The 15766-nt window shown below is 55.0% G+C and overlaps 1 protein-coding gene across 1 annotated transcript; it reads left to right on the top strand.

Moving 5' to 3' along the window:
* Positions 1-21: 21 nt before the first annotated feature.
* On the top strand, positions 22-15419 carry ERLIN1 (ER lipid raft associated 1). Its single transcript, XM_038140636.1, is given in 13 exon segments — positions 22-136; positions 1623-1772; positions 2822-2903; positions 3235-3281; positions 6671-6732; positions 7985-8110; positions 9035-9108; positions 9540-9598; positions 10478-10569; positions 11027-11116; positions 12068-12147; positions 12333-12476; positions 12478-15419. Coding segments are annotated over 13 exon segments (1167 nt in total). The 5' UTR covers positions 22-26; the 3' UTR covers positions 12529-15419.
* Positions 15420-15766: the final 347 nt, after the last annotated feature.

Consider the following 15766-nt stretch of genomic DNA (forward strand, 5'->3'; position numbering starts at 1 on the left):
GCGCCGTTGCCTGGCAACCGGGGACGATGACGTCATCATCCCGCGCCGACGTGGCGCGCCCATGGTGCCGCGCGCCGGCGCGCGTGCGCGGCGGGGGTGGGAGCGCGGCCTCGGCAGCACGTGGGGAACGGGACAGGTACGGGACAGGGAGCGGGATAACGGGACAGGTACGGGACAGGAACGGGACAGGGAGCGGGATAACGGGACAGGTACGGGACAGGACGGGACAGGGATAACGGGACAGGGATAAAGGAACGGGCCGGGTACGGGACACGGAGCGGGATAGCGGGACACAGGGAGCGGGATTACGGGACAGGGAGCGGGATAACGGGACAGGAACAGGGACATAACGGGACAGGGATAAAGGAACGGGACAGGTATAACGGGACAGGGAGCGGGATACGGGACAGGTACGGGACAGGGACAGGTACGGGACAGGGAGCGGGATAACGGGATAACGGGACAGGTACACAGGTACGGGACAGGAACGGGATAACGGGACAGGTACGGGACAGGGAGCGGGATAACGGGACAGGTACGGGATAAACAGGAACGGGACGGGTACGGGACAGGGAGCGGGATAGCGGGACACAGGGAGCGGGATTACGGGACAGGGAGCGGGATAACGGGACAGGTACGGGACAGGGAGCGGGATAACGGGACAGGGATAAAGGAACGGGACAGGTACGGGACAGGGAGCGGGATAACGGGACAGGAACGGGACAGGTACGGGACAGGGAGCAGGGGGACAGGGAGCGGGATAACGGGACAGGGATAAAGGAACGGGACAGGTACGGGACAGAGAACGGGATAAACAGGAACAGGGAGCGGGATAACGGGACAGGGAACAGGAAAACGGGACAGGAACGGGATAACGGGACAGGTACGGGACAGGGAGCGGGATAACGGGACAGGAACGGGACAGGGAGCGGGATAACGGGACAGGAACGGGATAACGGGACAGGTACGGGACAGGGAGCGGGATAACGGGACAGGGAGCGGGATAACGGGACAGGAACGGGACAGGGAGTGGGATAACGGGACAGGGATAAAGGAACGGGACAGGGAGCGGGATAACGGGACAGGGATCGGGATTAAAGGAACGGGATAGGGATAAAGGAACGGGATTGGGATAAAGGAACAGGACAGAGATCCGGATAAAGGAAAGTGATCGGGATAAAGGAACAGGACAGGTACGGGACAGAGATCAGGATAAAGGAACGGGATTGGGATCGTGATAAAGTATTGGGACAGGGATTGGGATAAACGATGGGGATTGGGATAAAGGAACAGGACAGGGACTGGAGTAAAGAAACGGGACAGGTAGGGGGCAGGGATTAGGGTAAACCATAGGGACGGGTACAGGACAGAGATTGGGATAGAGGCTAGGGAGATCTGCGGGACCGGGAGTGGAATAAAGGAACGGGACAGGTATGGGACAAGAACTGGGATAAAGGACCGAAGATCCGGATCGGGATAGGTACGGGATAGGGGCGGGATAGCGGAGCAGGGGCCGGGCCGGGGCATTCCCCGTCCCTCCCCGTGCTGTCCCTCCCGCTCCGCGGCGGGTGTGTCCGTGCCGTGCCGTGACGCTGTCGCTGTCGCTGTCGCTGTGCCGGCAGGGCCCGCGGAGCCCCGCGGCCGGGAGGGGATGCGAGCATGGCCATGGCCCAGGCCGGGGCCGCGGCCGCCGCTGCCAGCGGCCTCCTGGTGTTCCTGCTCTACTCCGCCATCCACAGGGTCGAGGAGGGACACCTGGCCGTGTACTACAGGTACGGAGCCCTCCTGGAGCCCTCCCGGAGCCCTCCCGGAGCTGCCGTTCCTCCCTGCCCCTCATGCCCCCCGGGCTTCCCCCTGCGCGGGCAGCCCCGGCTGCTCCTGCTCCCTTCAGCCGCCACAGCCCTCGTGTGCTCGGGTCTCCTCCTGCCTCTCCCTCCTCCCCGCCCTTGTCGCAAACTGATTCCAGAGCTCTGGCTCTCCTCTGCCTTTTTCACATCTGTTGGTCTCTGCCTGTGCCAGCGAGAGCCGTCACCTTTGTCCCAAACTGTCACCCGGCCAGCGCTCCCGCTGTGGCGGTGCTTTGGAGTGCTTTCCCTGCCGCTGTGGCGGTGCTTTGGAGCGTTCCCCCTGCCCTTCCCACTCAGCGCACAGAAAAGTTCTGAAAGTGAAAATGTTCTTCATGGAACGAAGAGACTGGGGACCGTGCCGCTAGAGGAAAAAACGAGCACAGAGGTTGCAGTTTTAGTGTTAGTTTGCACAGAGCTGTGTTTTACTTAAGACAAAATTCAGCCTAGTGCAGCGAGGGAGAGCTAAACAAAAGCAGCCCAATTAATGCGCACACTAACAGCTTTTGCTTCAAAGAGTTGACTAGGACTGGCCTCTGCTAGAGAGAGAGAGACCTCAAATGTCCCCCGGTTCCCTTTAACCCCAATTGTGCCGAGCATTAACCCCCAGGGGGTTTTCTTTGTGCTCTGGGCCAGGGGCTGTGCTGAAACCCCAACTGGCAGCCTCACATCCACGGCTGGATTTTTCCATGGTTACCAGGGAACTATTTAGAGGAGAAGTCTGCCTTCTTGCAGCTCTGTGCAGTGTTGCAGTGCTGGGAGGGTTGAGCAATCGCTGCCTGCTCCAGGAGTTAATGGCTTCGTGCAAAGTTGCAGCAGGCAATGATCGGGTACACTCAGCCCTTCTGCTGGGGAATTGCTGGCGAATTCAGGGCACTGATGCAATTCTCTGGCAGTTTGAGCCGGCCCTGCTTGTTCTCAAAGCCAGTCCTTGCTGTTTGCCTCCTCCCTGAGCCTGTTTTCCTCCCTCTCCTCAGGGGTGGTGCGTTGCTGACCAGCCCGAGCGGCCCTGGCTACCACATCATGCTCCCCTTCATCACCACCTTCAAATCCGTGCAGGTCAGTGCCCTCTCCCTCCCCTGGGGAGCCAGGACTTGTCCCCGCCGTGTGTGTGTGTGCTGTGTGGCACTGTGACACTGGCAGTGTCCTGCTGAAGGAGGACAGTCCGTGTTTGTGGCTGTCACCGTTCCCTGGAGCGCCACGTTCCAGAGCAGGGAAACAGCCTGTGCATCCCCCAAAGGGCAGGGGAGGAGAAGCTTTGCCTTCTGCCCGCACCTGCAGGCATCCCCAGGGAGGCCAGGGACAGGGTTTTGGCTCTGTGGTGCCCCTGGGGGAGCCTGGGCCTTCCTGGGAGTCAGGTTTGTGAGCGCTGCCTGTGTTTGTGTTGCAGACCACGCTGCAGACTGATGAAGTGAAGAATGTGCCTTGTGGGACAAGGTATGGCCTCCGCTTGTGTTTCTCCTAGGTGCACTCTCTGGGGTCACTTGCAGGGCTGGGACACAGGGATTGGGAATATTTTATTGCCATAAAATTAATCCCAAATGTACACACTGTAACAGAACAGGAGGGAGCACTGGCTCTCGCTGGAGCTGCTGTTCAGAGGGTGTTTGCATTTGTTGGGATGTTATCTTGAATTTTTCTGGGCTTCTCCCCTCAGCTGACACTCTGACACCCCACAGCCTGTGCTTTGCTGTGCCCTCAGGCTGGTTATTTCCACCCTGAGTCTTGTGGCTGATGCAGGTGCTGACCCCAGCAGTGGGCAGGAGGAAACAGGGAGTGGGGATCCTCCTGATGGGAGGGAGTTCGTTTCCAGATGAAATTCCTGCTGCATAATCAGGCTGATTCTTCTGTCAGCTGCTTGAGTTGTAACAAGCAGGAGGAGAGGGCTGGTTGAGTTGGGTTACAGATCCTGTTGTGTTGGTTCATCCACAAGTTAAAGTGATGACTCTTCAGAGTAAAAAAAAAACACCTGGTGATTCTTCTTGTCTTTTATGTTCAGGGTCCTCAACAAAATTTCTGTTCAAAAAATAAATCAGTGGTGGCTGGAGTGGTGACACACAGTGACCACATTGAAATTAAAGGGTGAATGATAGTGGCAATATAATAAAACAGAGTTAATTTTGATCAGGTTTAACCCATATTAACTGTCTTGGAGTTGTTCAGCATCAGACATTGCTGGGGCTTAAATATTACCGTGAAGGTCTCATGGTTTTAATTTCAGATCCCAAAGGTTTTTCAGGAGTATCTGTAAATAATGTCAGTGTTCAGTGCTGCAGCTTTCACAGAGTCACAAAATGGTTTGGGTGGGAAGGGACCTTAGAGCCCATCCAGTGCCATGGGCAGGGACACCTTCCACTGTCCCAGGCTGCTCCAAGGCTGGCCTTGGGCACTGCCAGGGATCCAGGGGCAGCCCCAGCTGCTCTGGGCACCCTGTGCCAGGGCCTGCCCACCCTCACAGCCAGGAATTTTTTCCATATATATCCCCTAAATTTCCCATGTCAGTCTGAACCCTTTGTCCTGTCACTTCAGGGCCTTGTCCAGAGTCCTTTTGTGGTGAGCTAAACGAGGTCAAAAGGTCAAAGGTTGAGGCCAAAGCCAGCCTCAACCGTTCTGTCCTTCTGTGATTTAAGAGCTAAAGATGAGGTTCCTGTTGAATTTCAGCGTTGTGGGGCTCAGTTGTGCAGTGCAGGTGGTTGGGAAGGTGCAGGCAGTAAAAATGGGCTTTGAAGCAGCAGACAGCTGGTGAAAGCAGTTCTCAGTTAATAATTGAATGCACTCCTGACCAAAGGTCCCCGTAGCCCTGTCCATTGCCCAGGTGTTGCTGCAGGGGCCTTTCATTTGGCTGCATTTGGGATCCAAAGTCTGTGGCTGCTCGGGGCCAAAGCTTTGCATCCACATTTCCATAGTGAAACATGAGCTTATAAATAACAACTGGAGCACACCTGCGCTGTCCCTGTCCCAGTTCAAAGTCTGCTACCAGAATAGATCCTAAACAGTTTCAGGGTTTGTGTTTGCATATTAAACCACCACGTTTTAAAGGCTGGGTTTCTCTTTATCTTCCTGTTCCCTGTGTCCTTATCTATATTGGGAAGCTTCTGAGTGTCTGTGTGGGTGTCCCATCCCCAGTTTTTGCCTTACCTGTCTTGTTTGTACCTGGCAGCATTCAGTGAATACATTAAATAGATATTTTAAGCCCTGAGTTGGATTCTGGGTTGCCTGAGGCTTTCCAGGGTCTTCCTGCTGCCCGTGTCCATCTCCCGTGGCATTCCCTGGATGCTGTCTCCTTGTCCACTGCTGCCTAATTATGCTTGAACTTCTACCAGGTGCACAAAGGCTGTGTGCTGATCCTCCTTTCCTGGATTTCTCCCTGTTCCTCTCTCCCTGCAGACTTTGGGGTCTGAGTGACCCCTGTTTCCTCAAAGCCACTGCATGACCAGCAGCAGGACTGATAAAATGTGCTTATCCCCCAGCACACCACATAAACCCTTAGGAATTATTCATAATAACGGAGTGACAGTGGATAATATCCCACTTATTGTCCCAGACTGGCTCAGCCCCTCAGCAGGGTGGCTGCAGAAGGCGGTGGTAGAGTCAGGCAGCCCTCACAGGTCTGAGGTGCCATTTCAGACCCTGCCCTGCCAGGGAGGTGATGTGGGGCTGTGGGTGAGTCCTGACAGACTGCAGACACTCTCCTTTTCTTTCTAACGTCCCTTTAAAACTGAAAGGCCAGATTTGCAGCAGATCAGCTCCATCCATCACCAGTGTTTGTAGCTCATAGTTGTCCTGAAGCAGGTGTGGAGCGAGCACAGGCTGGGCTTGGGAGGCCTCTTCCTAAAGGACACAGACACAGGCAAGTTCAGGTTGGTTTTTTTTTTTTTCCTGCAGACCAAGATCTGCAAAACAAGAAAAGGAGTTTGTCATGGGGGATATGTTTGAGTTAAAACATCACAGAGACTGAGTTTGGGAATGTGGGAGTTGCACTGCCAGGAATGAGCTGTCTCTAAACAGTTCCTGCTGAAGCTTCTGGCCTGTGATATGCCTTTGTCCCAAGGACATCATGGCAGCAGTATTCTGCTTTAAAATTAGGCTCTCAAGAGACTTTGAGCTGCTGAAAGTGAAGGGTTTTTTTCTTCCCTGTAGAGTTTGTGCTTTTCTCTGGTGTTACAGGTACCCAGGAGTGGGCATGGCTTTCTGAAAGCCACACCAGCAAGAGCAGAGGCTGGGGATTGCCCCTTTTCCCTGCCATCCTTTCCCGGGGAGAGGATTGCCTGCAGGCTGCCTCCGCTGGGGTGCTGGTGGTGTTCCTGGAGAGCACCAGGAGACCCTGGAGCTGGGAGCATGGATTGAAGTCTGCCATGTGCTTTGTTCCTTCCTTTCTCCTGGGCCTTGCCAAGCTCCTGCTGCAGTCAGTGATTGTGTGAATTAAACTAAGGGCTTTTTCTGTTTAACCTGTTGCTGCCCAGAAGAGCTGAGGTGTGTCTGCATTTGGTGGCCGGTGTCACCTGCTGTCCTTGCTGCCTTCCCCTCTGCTTTCCTGAGAGCTGCAGCTACATTCCCGTTCAGAAAAGCTTTCCTTTGGCTGGTTGAGTAGGAAATCAGAAACGGGAAGGAAAGTGCTTTGCAGGTTTGCTGGATTTATGCAGAGAGAAGGATTGGGATTCGCTGCCATCTCATTGCAAAATGCCCAGAATATTGTAAAAGAGGGATAAAGATGCTTTTGCTTTAAACCTGTTAACTGTTGAAAGAGGGATGAAGATGTCTTTGCTTTCAATCTGTTCACTGTTAGCCCTGCAGTGGTAGCTGATGAAGTCTCTTTTCCCTTGCAGTGGTGGTGTTATGATCTACATTGACCGAATAGAAGTTGTGAATAAGCTGGCCCCATATGCAGGTAGGTATTTCCCATCCTGCTTCAGCAGGCAGAGCTGTGACTGTCTTCACTCATCCTGGGGCAGCTCTGTCTTGGTTTGTAGGATTTCCCTTTTCCATGCCTGGAGAACTTCCCTGCCTGTTTCCATTTGCTGTTACCCTTACAGCTCCTGGTCCTGTAGCGTTGACCCCAGGTGCTTCCAGCTCAGCTCCTGAGAAAATTGCAGAGACAGAACCCATGCAGGAGCCTCTTACCTCCTTATTTCACCACCCCAAAGACACAGACAGCTTGTTTTGCTCAGCAGCACAGCTTGGTGCAAAACTCCAGCATTGCTGAGGCACTGGAGGGTGAATTTCTGGTGTAATTTATAGAGTCGTGGAGGGGTTTGGGCTGGAAGGGACCTTAAAGCTCAGCCCATCCCAGCCCCTGCCGTGGGCAGGGACACCTTCCACTGTCCTAGGCTGCTCCAAGCCCTGTCCAGCCTGGCCTTGGGCACTGCCAGGGATCCAGGGGCAGCCACAGCTGCTCTGAGCACCCTGTACCAGAACCTGCCCACCCTGCCAGCCAATAATTTGTTCCATAAATCTCACCTAAATTTCCCCTCTGGCAGTTTGAACCCATTCCCCTTGTCCTGTCCCTCCAGTTCCTGTTGCAGGGTCCCTCTCCAGCTCCCCTGTGTCCCTTCAGGCCGTGGAAGGAGCTGTGAGGTCTCCACACACCCTTCCCTTCTCCAGGCTGAGCATTCCCAGCTCTCCCAGCCTGGCTTCAGAGGGAAGATGCTCCAGACCCCCTCAGCAACTCCATGGCCTCCTCTGGACCTGCTCCAAGAGTTCCAATGTCTTCTCATGTGGTGGGGGAGCAGGCCAGAACTGTGCACAGAGTTCCAGGTGGGGTCTCGGCAGGAGCAGAGGGAGAGAATCCCCTCCCTTGACCTGCTGGCCACGCTTCTTTTGGTGCAGGATCTGGTTGGCTTAAATAATGGGAGTGGTCCTTGTTTTCAGTTTTCAGCAGCACCTGCTCCTGTGCATGCAGGTCCTGCTGAGGCTTTGCTGCTTTGTTTGTTTATGCAGATGACAAAACAGCAGCAGGCTGTGCATCTTGCCGTGGCTGCTCCTTGAAGCTGTGTAATCCCAGCAGCACCTGACAGCCGGGCAGGGCAGCTGTGGCTTTGGCTAGCCAGGTCCTGAAAAAGCCCTGTCCCAGTGCTGCACTCCTTCCCTGACATCCTGACAGGTGCCAGTGGTGACCTGTGGTGGTTCTGTCCCTTCCCCAGTGTACGACATCGTGAGGAATTACACCGCGGACTACGACAAGACCTTGATCTTCAACAAAATCCACCACGAGCTGAACCAGTTCTGCAGTGCCCACACCCTGCAGGAGGTGTACATCGAGCTCTTTGGTAAGTGCATGGCAGTGGGGATCCCAGCTGGGATCCCGCTGGAATCTTCCTGGGATATTCTACAGGATATCGTGTCCTTGGACCACACTGCCCCGGTGCTGCAGTTGCAGTGTAGAATCCAGCTCCTTTTACATCCGTTTGCCACTTCCCCTGTAACTTCAGTGACTCAGGTGTCTCTGTCTTTCCCTGTCTGCATGTGGGAATTTGATATCAGTCTTTTTCCACCTTTTTTTCTGGATGCACAAAGCAGCCACTCTGCTCTTGTGTGTGCAGTGACGCCTGTGGCCTTCGCTGTGGCGGGGGATTTGTCTTGTTCTGCTTCTGCTTTCAATGCCCTGCTCTGCTGCTGAATTCACTTTTGTACTTTCACAGCTTCCTTCTGGCTGTCTCTAACAAGTGAGAGCTGGAAGGTTTTTCACAGGGAGGTAGCAGTGCTTCAGGAATTAGCACAGCTCATACTCTCCTTGGTGGACCTGTGCCCCAAAGACTGAACAGGTTCTGTTCCTTCTTGAGTGGCTGAACAAGGGAAAAATGGCTTATGGCAGGGGAAAAATGGCTTATGACAGCCTTAAAAGGTTGTCAGCACTTTAATATTAATGTAGTCCAAGCCCAAGTGCTGAGGAAGGATAGACCACAGGCTCTGAGCCTTCTTTCTTGCTGAGATGCTGAAAGCTACTTGCACTTAGTTCAGATAACACAAATCCATCAACAGCTGAGCTTTTCTTGTCACCAGCATGTGAGTGTCCTTTTGGGAATGTTTTTCAGGGGCGTAGGAAGGGAAACAATGTACTGAATGTCTCAGGAAGCATCCTTATCTTACACTCTGGAGTTACCTGCTCTTCAAGGCCTGCTGGCTCTTTGCCACACAAGCTGTGGGGAAAACATGATAAACCAACTGGTCTCTCTTTTGTCCTCCAAACACAGATCAGATAGATGAGAACTTGAAGCTGGCCCTGCAGAAAGACCTCAATGTCATGGCGCCAGGTCTCACTATCCAGGTGGGTTGTGGCCTCTCAATAACGAGAGATTTAAGAAGGTGGAGAGAGACTTTTTGCCAAAGCCTGCAGTGACAGGACAAGGGACAACAGTTTTAAACTGAAAGATGAATGTTTTATGCTAAGGGTGGTGAGGCCCTGGCACAGGGTGCCCAGAGAAGCTGTGGCTGCCCCTGAATCCCTGGAAGTGTCCAAGGCCAGGTTGGATGAAGCTTGGAGCCTCTGCCCCTGGTGGGAGTGTGGGATGGAAGGATGGCAGGAAATGGAAATGTGGGACACCTCTGGGAGAGTGACCATGCTCAGCTGTGTTACACAGGAGGACTAGGCACCACTGTCCACAGCCCTGCAGCTGGTTTTGCAGAGAGATGTCTTGGTTATTCAGATTGCATCAAAGTGTTTCATTCAAAATGGGCTCCCTTTTTCTGCTCTCACAGGCCGTGCGTGTTACAAAACCCAAAATTCCAGAGGCCATCCGAAGAAACTTCGAGCTAATGTGAGTAGCTGGGCATAAAGTTGCATTAATTACTTTTGAGGGTCCTGCACAGGCACAGTGCTGTTGGAAAGCTCTTCCCTGGTGCTCAGGGAGAGAGAGATGAGCTCCAGGCAGTGTGTGCTTGGCCAGGTGTGCTTGTGCCTTCTGTTTTCCATTTCCGTACTGAAATTGGGACTCAGAGGTCTTGATGTCTTGCCCATAAGCTCCCCTCCAAGATCTCTGGGGTGCCTTTGGGCAAAAGGAGATGCTGTTAGGTCTCATCCTGTGGTTGAGCAAGCCCAGCTCCCAGCCCACATTGCCCTGCTCCTCGTCCTGAGGGCCTCAGACTGGACTTGCATCCAGATGTGGCCAGATGGAGAGGGGGGTGATCCCTTCCTCTGGCCTGTGTGCATGCTCATACAGCTGCAGACAGAGCCAGTCCCCGTGGCTGTGAGCAGGGAGCTGGCAGCTGGCTGGCCCCTTGTCCCCGTGGCCTCTCCTGGGATGCAGAGATGCTCTATCAGCCATTGGAGAGACGGGGAAGACTTAGAGATGGTTAAAGAACCCAAATCTATTGTGAAGTACAACTGCTTATGTACTTACTCTAGGAAGACTAGTAATGTTTTACTGCAGTGATTGGGTTAATCATCACATAATCAAACTTACACATTTTAAACATCTCTTGCTTGCAGAAGTCTGTAGTATTTTTCTTTTCTGGTAAAGCAGTCTGATTGAATCTTCTTGCAATCTTGATTTACTCCTCAAAGTTCTGTTTGCTCTTGCCAAAGCATTTTGTTTATCACATCTCTTATGCTAATGAGGTCCAAAGTACTCCCTGTTTTTGTACCCCAATACTGCTCCTCATTCCCTTTGCCCAGGATAACACTTCTCCCCTTGCAGGGAGGCTGAGAAGACCAAGCTGCTGATTGCAGCCCAGAGGCAGAAGGTGGTGGAGAAGGAGGCAGAGACAGACAGGAAGAAAGCACTCATTGGTAATGGCACCAGCCCAGGCTCAGCCTCCATCCCTGCTTTCCCTGCTCAGCTGGGGCAGGACATCGTCTGACATCACTGGCAGCTCCCCGAGGGAGGCTCAGCCAGGCTGCACAAGCAGCTGTTTTGAACATCTGGGTGACAATCCCACGGCAGCAGAGCAGGGAGCACCTCTGTCCTGCAGCGGGGATGGAGGAAATCACTCTGCTGGAAAAGCTGCTTGGGCTTGGAGCTCCCTGTTCCTGTGCTTGTAAACAGGATGTCAGCTCTGCAGACACCAGCACTGTGTTTTCTTCCTGTAACTCTGCTGCTTGGAGCCCCGGCTGGCACTGAGTGGGAAGGGAGGGAGCAGGGAGCCACTCCTGGTGTGGCAGAGCCTGCAGCCGCGTGCTGGGCTCAGGGTGCTGGTGCTCAGGGCCTGAGGAGCAAATTTCCCAGCCGAGCCCTTTGTGATTGCAGAGGCAGAGAAGGCTGCGCAGGTGGCCAGGATCCACTACCAGCAGAAGATCATGGAGAAGGAAACAGAGAAGCGGATTTCTGAGATTGAAGGTGAGCACACTGCTGGGGCTGTCTGCTGCCTGGGGGTGGTGGCAGGTGCAGGAATGTCGGGTTTCCAGCCCCGGATTGGGGTGACCCCAAAAGATGGAAAAGTCTCTGCTCCAACCCGTGCCTTCAAAGAAAGACTCAGCAGTCTTCTGTTGTCCGGTCTCAAGGTTGTTTATTGTTGGTTATCTAAAAGATTCTTCTCCTGAGCTGCTGTGGCCCGTTCAGCAGCTCAAAGGCACACTGCCCTCCCAGGGGCTGGTGACATCTTTTATATCACACATTATGTGTTCCATGTTTATACCTTTTCCCCAATGCCAATCATCTGTATTGAATGGTGACTTCCTACTCTAAACCAATCTGTGAGTGCCAACATCACCAAAGACATGGAGGCTAGGAAGGAGAAAGGAGGAGGACAGGGCACACCCAAATCCCTCCATCTTAGAACCCCTGACCCCCATGTACAAAACTCGGACCCCTGCGTACAAGGCTTAAAACCCCCTGTACAGCACTCAAAAACCCTTCCTTTCACTCCGTGACTGCTTCTACTACAACACCTAAACTTGTGTGTGTGGCTTGTGATTCTTCACACAGAGTTGGTAATTTGCTCCACGGGCTAAGATCCAAACCCCACGTGTGTCTTTGGCTGCATGCCAGGGTCTCAGAGCCCCCTGCCAGCGGCTCAGGCCATCCAGGGCACCCAGAGGGATGTCCTGGGCTCCGACAGAGGAAGTCATCAAGGGTGCTGCAGGGCTGCAGGGCTGTGCACTGGATCCTTCCTGCCCTGTGCATGGAACTCTCCAGGAAGCTGCAGGGCAGTGCAGGGCCAGCCAGGCTGCCAGGGGCACTCCTGGGTCAGCTGGTCCCCATGGGGTGAGGGCTCAGGTGCTCAGTGTGATAAGGGGCCCTTCACTTCCTAATGCTTCCTTTCCTGTCCCTCCTCGGCTGCTGTGGTAGATGCTGCATTCCTGGCAAGGGAGAAGGCAAAGGCTGATGCAGAGTACTACACTGCTCGGAAGCTGGCTGACTCCAACAAGGTGAGCTCTGGGAAGCTGGTCACTCGCTCTTCTCCTCCGCACGGGAGATCAGCTGCAGGTGGGCAGCACTGGGAAAACGCTTGACCTAACAGCCCACACCACATCAGGGGCTGCCTGGTGTGAAACCTAGCACCACAGGGCACAGAAAGTTGTCTCTGAGGGTCTCTGGTTTCTGTTTTTTGCAGCTGAAGCTGACCCCTGAGTATCTGGAGCTGATGAAGTACCAGGCCATAGCTGCCAACAGCAAGCTGTACTTCGGCGACCGCATCCCCGGCGTGTTCCTGGATTCCTGTGCCTTCCAGCAGGCCAGCCTGAGGACTGCCCACCAAACCAGCCTTCCTGCACAGGAAAGCCCAGAGACCGCTGGAGAAAGCCCCCTGAGAGGCGAGGAGAGCAGTGGCTGAGGGAGGCAGGAGGGAGCCCGGTGTAGCTCGGAGCGAGCCCGGCTGTGCCCGGGGACGAGGCCCTGTGCCGCTGGGGCGGATGCAGCACCTGCCTGCCTGCCTGGACATCTTGTGTATAGGTGGCAGTTGGGTTGATTTTCTTCTAGCAACGGATCACAAGGGCTCTGCCTCTTCTGTTTTCTCCCCCTGTGAAATTGGTGCTTCCAAAGAGGGATAATCCTGTACTAACAAACCTATACTGGAATATTAAACGACAGACAGCAGGAAAGCCTCCCGGGGTAGGTGCAGTTATTTAGCAGGAAGGAGATGTGGCTTTGAGTGCTGTGTTGCTGCACACTGGTCATTGCTCAGCACTCCAGGCTGAGGCTGAGTGAAGAGGAGGTTCCCCTTGTCCTGCTGTTGAAGCTTTGCTTGGTGAAGGTTTCTGCTGACGCTGTCTCGCTCTCCTCAAGGACTCCAGTGGAGTGGACTCTCCTTGGCCAGCGTGTTCCTGCTGGGGGTGAGGAGTGGTTTGCTGTGGAATAGTTTATGGGAGTTGGATCTGCACAGCTGTGATACTGCTGCAGACAGCAGTGCTAGATAATGACTTGGAGGAAGCAACCTCTGAAGGGATTCTGTGACCCCCTGCAAGCAAGAGAGCCTTGCACCGGCTGCCTGGGCCTGACTGTGGTGTTCCCACTGCGTGGCTGAGTCTCATTGCCTCCTAAACCAGATTTTCAGGAGCACCTCGGAGCAGCTGGTTGGGAACAGAGCCTGGCAAGTCTTTGCTCAGATTCCAGCCTCCCTGTATGTCGTTCACCAGGGAAAGGGGGCTGAATTTCCACTGCTCTGCCGTGCTGGCAAAGTGAAGGGGAAGAGAAGAGTGAAAGGACCCTGCTGTGCAGCAGATCAGATGTTTGACACTTCAGCTGCAAAGGAGGTGAGGCATCGCTGCTCCTCCATGCAAAATCCACCGCTCCAGGAGGTGGGACCTGCTTTGTATGTCCTTGAACAGCCATGGCAAGGAGTGTGTCCCTGGTACTCTCATCCCTGGCCAGGCTTGCTGGCAGATGGATCTTCTGTCCTGATTTGTGCTGTGGTATATCCGACCCTTCTCCTAGTGTGCCGTGCCAGGGTGAGGGAGAGCTGCTTGGGGAGGGGGGAATCTGCTGGGACAAACCTGCTTTCTGCTCTCCCTCCTTCCTCCCCTCTGCTTGTGAGGGTGTGCTTGCTTTCAGGACCTGCTGCTCCTCGTGCTCTGTGGGGATCTGGGGTGCAACACCTGGGGAAGCAGCTGGCAGGAGCTGGAATGCCATCCTCCAGCTGGGAGCACCCCAGCCCTGCCTGCTGCATGTTCAGAGACCTGCTCTCCCTCTGCATCCTTCCTGCTGTCCTGTCCCCTCGGAGCAGCCGTGCCACCCTTAGAGGGGTGGTGACACTCTGGGCACTCGACATGCTGGGATCTTCTGTCCCTGGCTCCATCTGCAGCCTCGTGGCGAGGGGAGGGCTGTGTTTAGCTGGTGCCATTGAGAGCATTCAACCCAAAGCAGCTTTGCCTGTGCTGGTGGTGTCCCCAGAGAGGCTGTGTGGGCTCAGGCTCTGCAGTGCTGTCCCCACCTTGTGTGGCTGGGCTTCAGGGGTGGCCGAGTCTCCAGCAGCGCACGGTGCCTCCTGCTGCCCTCTGCTCCTGCCCTGGCTGCTCTCCTCCATCTCTGGGCACAGCAGGGTCGTGTTGGCCCTGCCCCTTCTGCAGGGAGTGAGACATAACTGTGGCACTTCACAGCAGTTTCAGGGGGTCTTTCTTGTCCTCTGCCTGCCTGCAAACTCCCAAGGCTCGGTTGGTGCTCTGCTCCAGGATCCCAGCTCCTTTTCCAGCCCAGCCACGGCAGAGCTGGGCACCAGGGCAGAGGGGGGGTGGCAGTGTGTTCTGTGGTGTTTGAAATGTCTCCTGGAAATGCTGCTTGGCTTGCAGGATCCCTTTTTTTCCTGTGGGATGGCTTTGAGGAAGCAGTGTAGTCTCATCTCTGCCCTGCCACCTCCTCAGTGTTGCAGCAGGCCCTTGGCACAGAGCTCTCCTCACCCCAGTGGCGCTGCTTTGGTTGGATTTTGGGATGAGGGCAGGCTTTGTAGGCTAGAAGCACTGCTGGAGGGAATGTTGGCAGGAATGTGGTCTCCAGGATTTCCTTTGTGTGTTACTGGTTTGGGCACTCTGGGCATCAGGGATGGCTGGGCAGGGTAGGTTCTGCCAGCCTGGAAGTGACAAGGGCAGAGGGGAACTGCTGGGAGCAATAACCAGGCAGCTCTCAGCTCTCCTGCGGTGATCAGAGCAAGATGCCCAGGCAGGGAGCAGGAAAGCCTGCCAGGCCAGAGCAGGAGGAGCTGCTTCCCTTTGGATCCCAGCCTTGCTGTGCCTCCCTGCGCCATGGCTTTGCCTTAAGTGGCTGTCACTGGCTCAGCGTCCCTCTGTATGCGTCAGCCACCTCCCCGCGTGGTCCGAGGGACCCCGGGGGATGCTCCCGTGGTCCCAGGTCCTGCAGCAGCATGCGTGATGCCCAGTGCCTTCTGCAGCAGCCTCCTCCACCCTTCCCTGCTTCCCCAGGCCCCGCTGCAGCAGCCCCAGCGTGTGCAGGACAGGGTGGCCACGGCTGTGGCCCCCTGGCGTGGGCTGTGCCACCCTGTGAGCCCCAGCTGTGAGCAGGGACATGGCTGCAGGCAGGGTTTTGGGATGGAACTGGCTTTTCTCTCCTTTCCCATGGCCTGTGTGGGCCTGTGACTAAAGGGCTCTGCCCCTGGATGCGCATCTCCTTAAGGAAACACGATACATCCGGTCAGGTTTACATTCACAGTTCAGTTCTTTTGATAAAGCAGAATAAAATTATTTTGTTACCATTTTTTTGGGATGGTTTTATGTGTCCTAGGGCTGGTGGCACTTGGAACGGGGGACCCCTGTACCTCTCCCCCTGCAGCAGCACTGCATGGTGTGGATGTCCTCAGCTGCAGCGAGTGCCACCCTGGGAGCCTGTGCTCAAAGCCAGCCACAGCCAGGATGGTGCTGAGCATGAAGGGACTCCCTGCAGCATCCTGGGGCACCTGGCTCGGCGTGGCTGGCAAAATGTGCTGCAGTTTGGCCCCTGTGGCTCTGGGGAGCTCAGCTCCACCCTTTTCCCCCTTCCGTGATCCCTGCACAGCTCCCTGCCTGCTGCCACCCCGCTGTGCCCTCCTGCCCAGACACACCC

The sequence above is a fragment of the Motacilla alba genome, chromosome 6, assembly GCF_015832195.1.
Source record: "Motacilla alba alba isolate MOTALB_02 chromosome 6, Motacilla_alba_V1.0_pri, whole genome shotgun sequence".
In the NCBI taxonomy this organism is placed as follows: Eukaryota; Metazoa; Chordata; class Aves; order Passeriformes; family Motacillidae; genus Motacilla; species Motacilla alba.